This window comes from Diachasma alloeum, unplaced genomic scaffold (assembly GCF_001412515.2).
Source record: "Diachasma alloeum isolate Michigan unplaced genomic scaffold, Dall2.0 Dall_scaffold_00444, whole genome shotgun sequence".
Classification (NCBI taxonomy): domain Eukaryota; kingdom Metazoa; phylum Arthropoda; class Insecta; order Hymenoptera; family Braconidae; genus Diachasma; species Diachasma alloeum.
In genome coordinates this window covers 467,853-479,659 of record NW_021680583.1, presented here as the reverse complement: position 1 = coordinate 479,659, position 11,807 = coordinate 467,853, and the positions used below count along the sequence as shown (strand labels likewise).

The 11,807-nt window shown below is 40.0% G+C and overlaps 1 protein-coding gene across 1 annotated transcript; it reads left to right on the top strand.

Annotated features, from left to right (window-relative positions):
* The first annotated feature begins 3,468 nt into the window (after positions 1-3,468).
* Positions 3,469-4,081, top strand: LOC107042382. Its single transcript, XM_015263419.1, has 2 exons — positions 3,469-3,859; positions 4,077-4,081. Exons 1-2 carry the CDS (start codon positions 3,469-3,471, stop codon positions 4,079-4,081), a joined length of 396 nt encoding a protein of 131 aa, XP_015118905.1.
* Positions 4,082-11,807: the final 7,726 nt, after the last annotated feature.

The following is an 11,807-nucleotide window of genomic DNA, read 5'->3' as shown; positions in this document are numbered from 1 at the left end:
GATCCAATGCGTTCCAGGCCCGTCCTTATCATCAAGATTCACAATAGCCGATTCATATTTGCGTGAACCTGACTTGGGCATTTCGTTCCTCATGTATACGCCAAGAAAATGTGGGATTCTCATAACCTTGGCGTAGTATTTCATCAAGTCGGCATCGGTGAGAGCTCAGTGTAGTAGGTTTATACGTTTTTTAAATGGAGACCCAAGCCCTTCTTGTAGGGTTTCAAGTACAATCCTTTGCCCAAGCAATGGACTGCATTGTCTCATTATGTCTCATATTCTCTTGAAGAGCTTTCTTAGCTGCATTAGCATCGTTGATGGCTTTTGTAATGCCTGCTGCACCACCAGCTAGAGCTCCGGTGGCACTGAAGCCTGCAAATAGCGGTATCAAGAAGGGTATTACACCTCCAATTTTGACGAGTACAGGTAGAACGCGAGGTAATCGTACCTGTTTTTTACCACCAATCTTTTTCAATGTAGCGCGTGCGCCTTCGAGCGCTGTCTTGATGGCGTCGGTTCCTGGACGCATAGATGTTTTGGCAGCTTATGAAATTTGTCGCAGGGACATTTTTTACTTTCTTCCACATCCACTACCACTGCGTTTCCCTTTCTTCTTCGTAACTCGTTTGCTTGGTTTTATCCCCATGGCTAGGGAAGTTTTTGCTTTCATGGTGTTAGCTATACCCCAAGCGGCAGCTTTCTCACCAAGACCTGCGTCTTTCGATAAGACTCGTTTCCGGGCTTTTTCCGTGAGAATTTTATTTGCTTCGTGTCGTGCAGTGAGGTTATCTCTATTTCTCGAATAGGCTATGTCGTGTTCTTTGCAGGCGGCTTCAAGTGGATTAATGCCAGGGTTACCCCGTTTCAATTGTTTCTGTAGTTTTGTACCGGGGCCACAATACTGGTAGCCCGGTATATGCAATTCCACAGGGAGTTTATTGATGAGACTGTTCACTAACCCTTCACCTTGACGTCCTTTCTTACGTTTATACACTTTCATGGTTATACAAGGACTGACTAGTGATGAGATCAAAACCGTGTATTTATAGGTCAGCCACTGAACTGGTGGTAGATACTGAGCAAGCATGATGATGCTCGAGCATTAATGGCCATCGAATCGGAAATCTATAAATGACAGATATTCATCATTCTGCAGTCAGTCATCCACCATGCGCTTCAAAGAGCAGAACACTAAACTACCAATAATGAACTTTGATGAGTTGACGCGAAAAACGAAGACTAGGGAGCGACGTCATGGGCCTCGATTACCAAACAGTGTGCGTGCAGTCATCTGTGGACCCTCAAATTGTGGAAAAACAAACGCTCTATTAGCGCTCATAGTCCACCCCAAAGGTTTGAGATTTGAGAATATCTACGTGTACTCAAAATCTCTCAATCGACCCAAGTACCAGTTACTCAAACGTCTGCTCTTCCCTGTTAAGGGTATAGGATATTTCTCCTTCAGTGAGCATGAGGAAGTCATCAAGCCAGAGGATGCCCGACCAAATTCCATCATGATTTTCGATGATGTGGCCTGCGAGAAACAGGATAATGAGCATTCTTCTGCATGGGATGACATAGAAATGTCGACAGTTTCTATCTCTATCAAAGATATGCTCACGTACCTAAACATCTCGTGCGGGACAACACCAATCTCCTAATACTCTTCCGCCAAGACGACATGAATCTGAGGCACATTTATGAGGATCATGTGAATACTGATATGTCATTTGCTGAGTTCAAGGACTTATGTGCCAAGTGTTGGAATGAGGGGAAATACAGTTTCATGGTGATTGATAAAGACAGTGAAATTGATGAGGGCAGATATCGAAAAGAATTCGATAGTTTCCTGAAGAGATAAATACGCTTCATTCACAGAGACTGAGAGTAGTTGTTAGCCGAATGCACAACTGTCAACATGCAGAGCAAAACTAGCAAGAAGGAGATGCATATCCTGCGAAATATTGCTCAGGCGAGTAATGTCATTCGCCGCAAGCATAAAATGATAAAGTTGGGTAGAGCGACCACAGAGAAAGCTGTGAGTGAAGTGCTCAAACCAGTGATAACTCCTCTTGAAAAATTAGTAGATCAGTCGGTAATGAAGGAATCGTCACATAAGAAGCACGAAGGGAAGAAAATATTCGCTACTCCGACACGGATGAAGGAGGAGAAAGATGACGATTTTGATGATTCTTCTGAATATCAAACTCTGGTAGATCTCCCATTCAACATAGTAGAAGCACATTTAAGCACTCCAATGAAGAAAATATCACCAATAAAAGTCACGACTCCAACTGATCGTATTTCATCAACTAAGCTGGAATCTCCTATAGCCTCACAGAAGCATCTTCAAACGTATTTGGATCGTTATAATACAGAGCGTGAAGATAGCGATTTGGATAAGGAATTTGGTATTCGTTACCTGAAAAGTGGTATAAAGATTGATGATTCATTGGTCACGTTCCATAGAGATTCAATGACCCTCAAGGATGAGGAATATACATTGATTCCAGGTTTAATCAAATTGATCTTTAAGAAATCACCCAACATGAGTCTCATGACCGAAACCGATAAACATACCTACAGTGATATCATACGGAGTACGAATGCACATCGAATGTACTACACACCAAATGGAGCTCTTCGAAAAAGTAACATGATAAAATATCATATCATTATTCAAGAGCTCATCAAATCTAAGAAAACTGCAACGGCTGAAACCTAGGACAATGGACTATGTTTACTGGGACGATCCTAATGAGCTGGTGGATAGACTTCAACTGCTTATGGCATCACAGTCAGCCGGAAATATGAGTCATACCAATGAAATTATGTCAATAATCGAGGAATTACGTGAAGCTGATATTATTTATTGAGCTGTAGTCGTAATAATCCCATCATTTGAAACATGAGTGTCGATGTGTTCGGATGCCAGTTGGGCACTGGTGCTGTGAGAACTATCAGTAGCTGAGGTCCTCCAGGTGAAGGATTCAAGGTCACCCTGATGGACACTACGATATGGATCATCGGAAATTATGTAATTTGGTAGATCCTGAAGAAGAGAATGATGCTACATCTTTGAAGATATTGCGCAGTATGTTGAAGGAGGAGCTTCGTCTCATATATAATGTGACTGGATCCATGGGTGGTAGAATTGATGGGATTGAAACGATGATTGAATCATTTCGAGCGAATTTCCTGGAGACTATAAGACGAAGAGGTGTTAGTGAGGAGGAAGTACAAGAACGTTTGAGCAGTCATTCTGAGAACATCCAACGTCTAACGAGGAGCTGACAACACTAAAAGATTCAGTCATACATGAGACGAAGTTGATGATAGATGGTTTATATTCACTGATAAATGAGCAATTGGAAGGAATAAGAAAAGAAGAAACGACTAACCAGAATTTGGCACTACGCAATTCTGAAATAATTGGTGATCTCGATAGACGTCTAATTGCACTGGAGAATGGACGATAAAAAGGCGACAGTAGTGCAGGAGCTCCATAGACCTGCTCGCAGGAATTATGCTCGTCGACGTGTTGAAGTCCGCGGGGTGGATGAGACATGGCAGGCAGATCTTGTGGACATGAGTGCCTATGGTCGTGAGAATGGAGGTTACAAATACCGCCTAACAGTTATCGATGTCTTCTCGAAATATGCCTGGGCTGTGCCGACCAAGCCGAAGAATGGGAAGGATGTGAGCAGTGCTATGGCCTCCATACTTGAACAGGGTCGTGTACCACAGAAGCTGCATGTGGACAGAGGCAAAGAGTTTCACAATGGCGAATTCAAAAAGCTGATGCAAGATTATGAGATTACCATGTACTCAACCTTTAGTAATCTCAAAGCATCAATCTGTGAGCGATTCAATCGCACACTAAAAGAGCAGATGTGGAAACAGTTCAGCTTACAAGGAACATATGAGTGGATTCCTATAGTGAAGAGTCTCGTTCAGTCCTATAATGACACAAAACATCGCACTCATTTTTCGAAATTTTTTTCTTTCATTTACAATAACCATATGGCACAGTTTCATGAGAGTTTGAGCAGAGTATTCTCTTGTCATCTTCCTAGCTTAGAGCTAATTTCTTCTGGTGTATAGTATGCATACTTTTGATTAAATACTGGGACTCAATAAAATGTTCATGATTCTCCAGACAATCTTTGTAATCATCGAACGTAATCCTTTTCATCACCATGAATTTTAAATGTGTACAATTTTGCTCTCAAACCAACAAACTCCCTCATAACTTTTCCATTGCACTCATCCTTCATAAGTCCTAATGCTTTCTTATTCACGAGCGGCGTTCCATAAAGATTATTGCTTGGATAATCGGATGTATCAAATCGAGCAATATCACGTTTCATACATTCATAAATATCAGGTACTTTGAACTCGTACAAAAGACTGTCTGTATCCGTATACATGAGTTTAGCACTATCACCAAATTCTCGTTTAATATAATCGTAATGGAAATCATAAATGCATATTTTGGATAGATCCAGAATTGAGAAACCAACATAAATGGGTTTGTTGAAGTACATTTTTGTACGCTCCAATTGAACAATGACTAAATCATCAGCGAAGATGGTGCAACTGTGGAAGTTGGGATGAGCGATGCGAACTTTGGCACCATATCGCCCCTCCCATTTCGTCACCAACTTCACGTCTTTTTGTTTCCTGACATTCTCAATGGTTTTCCCGAAAACTAAATTGTTCATCAATTTGAAGAAATCCTTTTCAAAATCATTGCTCGATTGCTTTTTCAATTCTGTATTGAAGTCAATGTACGTTTTCAGCCATGGTGCTTGGTTAAATTCCAGTACTCGGTGAATTTTCGTCAATTTTAGCCCCAAATTAACATATTGAACTTGCGATTCTCATAGTGAATCACATAGTTTTTCTTAGGAAGCAATGTCGTCATTAATTTCGAGATTTTCTCATTTGGGGGAACGAAATGTTCCGGACAAAGTGGTAACTCTTTGTAGGTCTCAAAGAGCTCCTTGGGATACTCCAAGTCGACCTCAAGCATGTAGCCTTTGCTCGAATCATCTGCAATTGTATGGATATCAACGATTGATGCATTAACCCACTGGAATGAGCCATAAGGCAAATACTGGGACATGGCTGCTCCGTACAAGTTGTTCACATCGAAGTATATTAGATAAGAAGTCTCTTTGTTGGGGTCGAATTTTTCACCCATGTACTTATTGTTGGCACAAGCGTACCGATTGGAGCATTGAGCCATCCCTCCTCGAATCCCCTTCTCAATGAATAAGTCCATCTCAATGTCTGTGAGAAGCTCAAGGTTGACACCAGTGCATTTCAGCATAGCATCAAATACTAATCCTGATGCCGTATAGTAATGAAGGGGATGGAGTTTGTACACCGAAGAATAAATACGTCTGAAATTTTGGAAGATGTCCACCAAAAGCACGACATCTGTTGTCAGGTAGAGGTCGGAGTATTCACCCAAAGATGTGATTCCAAAAACATCCCAAACTCTCTGCGCATGCGCATAATCCTCAGCAGAGACACTCTCATCATTCAATTTTGAATAGAATTTCTCGATGGGGGGCAATTCAGGGTTATTGAGCTTCTCCCAAGAGTCCACGTACTCGTATGGGAAAACTCCTTTTCTAGTCAAAAGCTGAAATTTCTCCACATCGTCATTGCAGTATTTTTGAGTAATGGAATTGTCAGAATCATTGAGGTAGGATGCCAATTTCTCCAAACTACTCGCCATGAACCGGAACGAGTCAATGAACTGAAATCGAACCTCAGTCTCATCAACGTCTTTCGTGAAGATGTACTTTTCCATTTTGAGAGGGAGCAGATCTACTGAACTTGGGAATTGTGTTGCAAGAGTCTTGATGAGAAAATGTGAGTCGTAGCCGGAGAGGTTATGAAAAACTACTGNATCTACTGAACCTGGGAATTGTGTTGCAAGAGTCTTGATGAGAAAATGTGAGTCGTAGCCGGAGAGGTTATGAAAAACTACTGGGATCGTGTGAGAGTTCTTGTAGTTGACATTACATCCCGGGTGTGGCGAACCGCGATACTTGCCCGTGAAGTGGCAAGCGGTGTTGCTTATCAGTTGGACTGGAGGGTTTCTCGCAAATGTGACAAACTTGAGCATTAGCAAAGTCCCGAACTTGCTGAGGTGTGAGAGGCTCCATCGGTACGTTTCTCTTTAAACAGGTATCGACCTCATGAGCTATTCTTAGCAATTCATCTATGAACCATTCGATACAATCGGGCCCACGATTCATCTTGAATTGTGATCGAGTATCATCAAAAGCACAATGCAAGTAAAACGCTACACTATGAGGGATGTGCTTCTGATACACCGATTCAGATTTAGTTGGTTCCAAGATGCACTCCAAATCTGCATAGATAACAAATGGAACCATTTCCTTAAATCGATAATTTTTAAAACTCAGAATATGTTTACCCTCTTCTGGTAGCACCATTCTGTACTTGTTAATCTCAATACAGTCTTTCTCATAATTCTTGAATGATGGTTTTGTGACAAAATGGCCTAAACAGTGATCACAAAACTCTATATGATGATTATGACTGGATAATTGTGAACTTACTAATCGAGACAAATTCTTAATCCAAGCGAAATGATAGATGGGTTGCGTATCGTATTCTATTTTACATTATCCCAAAGCAACAAGACATGAATCGTGGGCCAGATAGACTTGGTTTTATTTAAATATGGAGGTACAATGTCTTTATCATCATTTATACTCTAAACATTGATCGATAGTCCATTCATTCGCTCGAATTTCGGAATGTTCTTCAATTGCATCGGGAACTCCAGACCGGTGTAGTTGAGATGTGCGACTCCATCCGGTAGAATAGCCTCAGAGTAATGAGGATATGAGCTTAGACGATCGGAATGCATTGTAGCTGGGTGTACCGCTGCTGTCACCGCCCACAGAAAACAATGCTCCTCATTGTTCTTGATGAGATGAATGCATTCGCGCCCGCTGCCAGTGACACATACTTGTTGATGTTGAGAGTGAGTTCATAACTTCAATCAGTTCCCACCCTGAGTCTTTCTCCTGGAAATCCTCAATTTTAGTGAGCAGTCGTTCTGTGAGATTCTGATCGAACCAGTCCTCGATATTGGTGGTAGGTAAAAGGATCTGATTTTTGGTGTTGAAATATTTTGTTTCTTCAATCACTTCACCATTCTTCTTCACTTGAAACTTGCAGGCGAGGACTCCATTTGCCTTGATATTTCCTTGTTGTTGTAGAGCCTCCTACAAACGAACGACTCCCAGACATTTGCCATCTTTCAGGAAAGACTGAGGATCCTTGTGACTCAGATTAACGATCACTCCTGTTCTGATTCGGTTCTTGAAAGCGGATTCTAGATCCTTCCAGAGTACTCCATCTTTTGGTTTCGATGGGACACCGATTACTCCACCATGCTGTAGCCTCTTCTTCTCTTTGAATCGTTCGCAATATGTGTGGAGCAATGAAACTGTTGTCTGTATCCTTATTTTTTCTCCAACGGAAAGATTTTCAATTTTCTTCAAAGCTTTCTCGTAAAGTCGGATATAATGTTGACACTTTTCAATCCAACGATTAATATCTTGAGAGGATGCACTCTTATATGCCAACTGCAGCCTCTCCTACACTTCCAAGCACGACTTGGGATCCATTCTGATGTGATCACTTATAAATATACAAACACGAAAAAACCTTGTTTGCTAGCTGGCGACTTGCTAACTGGCCGGAGTCGCGCGATCCGCGTGCCTTTTATAGGGAAGACCTAAGATAATTTCGTTCGGTTCAGATAAAATTGCAATGATTTCCGATTTCGATAATTTTCCAAATAATTCCATACAACGAATTCTATTGGTGTAGTGAAATTCAGATAAAATCAAGATAATTCTTCTGGATGATTTCCCTAGATAATTCTATACAACGAATCCTATTGGTGGAGAGAGATTCAGATAAAGTTTGAGATACAGTTCTAGATAATTCTTTTAGATGATTTCCCTAGATAATTCTATACAACGAATGCTATTGGTCGAGCGATTCATTGAGAATTTCAGATAAATTCCAAGATAATGCTTCTAGAGAATTTCCTTAGAAAATTCCCTAGATAATCCTATACAGCGAATCCTATTGGTCAAGAGCGGTTCAGATAATACTGAAGTCTTTCTAATCTCAGAAACCTTTCGGAAGGAAATTCTCAAAATATGTGCGCATTTTCTATAGGAATGGATAATGCTTCACTTAGTCGAGATGTACGACGCGATTCTACAGGAACGAACATGTTTCATTAGATTGACAACGATTCCGAGAACTGTTTGCATCGCGACCTTGGAAGTATTTACATCTAAGTGCAGTACAAACTACGCAATTGGGATAAACACGTTCCCAGGTTGCATTCCATTGGTCGTAAACAATTCTTGGAACTGTTTACATCACGGCCTTTGAAATGTCGACGTTTGAGCGCAATCCAAATTACGCAATTCGGAGAAACACGTTCAAAGTTTGCATTCCATTGGTCGTGAATGATTCTTGGAAAACTTTACATGGCAATCTTCCATGTGTCGACGTTTAAGCGCAGTACAAACTACGTAATTTAAGCAACAGCGCTTCAAGGTTGCATTCCATTCTTCGTAAACAATTCTTGGAACTATTTACGTCGCAACCTTAGAAGTATTTACATCCAAGTGCAGTACAAACTATGCAATTCGGATAAACACGTTCCAAGGTCGCATTCCATTAGGTGTAAATAATTCTTGGAACTGTTTACATCACGATCTTCCAAGTGTTGACGTTTACGCGCAGTGCAAACTGCGGAATTTGGATAAACACGGTCCAAGGTTGCATTGGGCGTGAACAAATATTGGAACTGTTTACGTCGCGATCCTAGAAATGTTGACCCATTGTTATGGGAAAATATATGCCTGCATTTCTTTCAATTTGCCTTCATCCTTGGAAAATCAAAATTCAGTACCACACAAACATCGCGATGCGGTATTCAAAAATCAGAATGCAGCATTCGGAAATCAGAAAGCAGCATTCAGAAATCACAATGTACGATTCAGAAATAAAAAATCAGGATTCAGAATCAGAAATTGGAGAGAAGTGATCAGCAGCCCGCGAGTGGCATCGCATTGCAGCCAGTAGCACTCTACCTTACCGACTCACTCCTGCCTCAAACTCAACTCGCATACCGCCAGGTGGCGCTTGCCACTAATTAAGACGCCCCATCGGATGCCACGCGTGCACGGCTCCCGCATATTTCAGCATTGATGAGCACGCTGAACGAGGCCTGACGTCACGCCCACACGCACACGATCTTCGCCTCGCTGACAATATCCCCCAACCACAAGCCCCTATCTACAACCCCCTCACCCCGACCCATTCAACCCACAGTGGCAACCCATTATGAAAATTCAAATTTTTCGCACTCTGATTGGTCAATGGACCCACCCACTCCTGACCCTGGTGATATTTAATTAGTGTAATTCGAATTTCCCGCGCTTTTATGACGTCACTTCCAGTTGGTCACGTAGCCCCCTCCCCCGCCTCACCTGCCCTCTAGTGGTGGATTTTCGAATTTCACGCCACGACGTCACTTCCGGTTTGGCGAAATTCAAATTTCCCGCCTTTTTGTGACGTCACTTCCAGTTTTGGAGGTCCAGAACCGACACTGCATATCTACTAACTGTAAAAACGATATGTAAACCTCCATGCTATTGGAGCAACCTAGGCCTCCAGTTGAGCATTAATAAATAAATAAATAATAAATAAATAATTGTAATCCTAATTTAATAATGCAATTTTTGAAAAGTGCGAGCATTTCCTATAAATAATTTATAAACAATCAATGTTCCAGCATAAAAATCATTTGTTCGGAATCTTAACAAATTCATTCGAATTCTAAAAAAATTAGGTTTCCAAACGTTTGAACAATTTCAATTATTTATTTATGAATAACGAATATTAAAATAAGTGAATAATCGCATTTTCTGTATATGGGTATAGTTTATGTTGCTAACATTAGCAGTATGCTACCCAATGGATTCTCTATTTTTGAAATTTATTACTCTTATTTTATATTGTTTTGAAAAGAGACAGCCATATGACTCTCTTATGATTCATATATTACTCTTTTATGAGCCCATAGATCCCCCATATGACCCCACCTGGCTCCATGTGACATCTATGTGGCTCCACATGACCCTATATAAGCCCACATTACTGCATATCACTCCATATAATCCCGTATGACCCCCATATGACTCTTGTACGAGCTAATGCGATCCTTGTATGACCCCATAACACCATATGACTCCATATGACCCCATATGACACTCATATTGCCACATATGACCTCCATATGACTTCCGTATAACTCCATGCGATCCTCATATGACCCCATATGAACCCTCTATGACCCTGTATCATCCCACATGAGACCATTATGATACCATATGACCTCAGATAACTTCCAAATAACCTCATATAACTCCCATATCACCCCGTACAACTTTTATATGACCTTGTATAACCCATATATGACCCCCATATGACCTCCATATGACGTAAAGCTTCATATTGCTAGTATACAATTTAATAAATGCTGTTTTAATCATTTTTGCACTTCATCGAGAAAGCATTAAAACAATGTTTTTGAGCCATGATGTCATTGATATGACTGTTAATTTTTCCAGTTTATCATGAAAAAAATGAAAAAAAAATCTCACAAACGATATGCTGTAGTTCAACAGTCATAGATGCGATCCGCATCATATTCTGATAGAATCAAGAGGCTATCGAGACAAATGGCTTAAAAAAGCCATGATTCATTTTATTCTGATAACAATTCATGGACTGAGCGTCAAAAAATCGATTTCTGAGAAAATACCAATATTTCACAAACTCTATGAATATTTCAACTTTAATTGGTGTCTACGTATAGAGCCTATTAACGTCTATATCCATGGGAAAATTCATGGAATTTCATCAAGGTCCTATAAAGAAAATGGCGAAAAAAAACAATTGATAAAAAGTACACACACACATACATACATACATACATACATACGTACAGACACCATCTAAAAATCGCATATTTGGACTTTCTAGACCATATCTATAGTTACCCTGACACAAAAATTTGGAAACTCAATTTTGAACGATTACAAAGCTTCCATTCGGAAGCAAAAATGATAATTCTGTGCAATATATAATTTAAATGAAATTGAATATTCACGATTTTTTTCAAATTTTTCTCATGTAATTTAATTGACAAATTTGCTGACTGAAAATGGTGAAATCTATAGTGTAGGCTGTACAAATCTGTAAAAGATACTTGGATGTCCTTAAGGAATAGTTTTTGAAAGTGTTCGCATCAAATTTTCAATATTTGTAATGAAAAAATATTACATAATTTGAAGATCAATATGAATGTCTTGCGTGAATTTGTACACAATGTGATGATTTACTACTTTTTTTCCATAAACAAATAAATCATCGGATCTTCCATTTATTTAAAACACTTATCACTAAGATTCAGTGACATTTCGATGCAGTATCTTTTGACTATTGACCAGTTTTCAATTAATATCTCAGAATCTAAGGGAGATAGCAAAATTTTTGTTATAACCTTTTTTGTAGAGCTGATTGAGTGCTACAACAAATATAAAAATTTCGCTATCTCCCTTAGATTCGGAAATATTCCTCAAAAACTCAACTGGGAAATAAGTCGACTTACCCGTTTTACCACTTCGCTACTGATTTGTTTCTCTGTGAACTTATGTTTT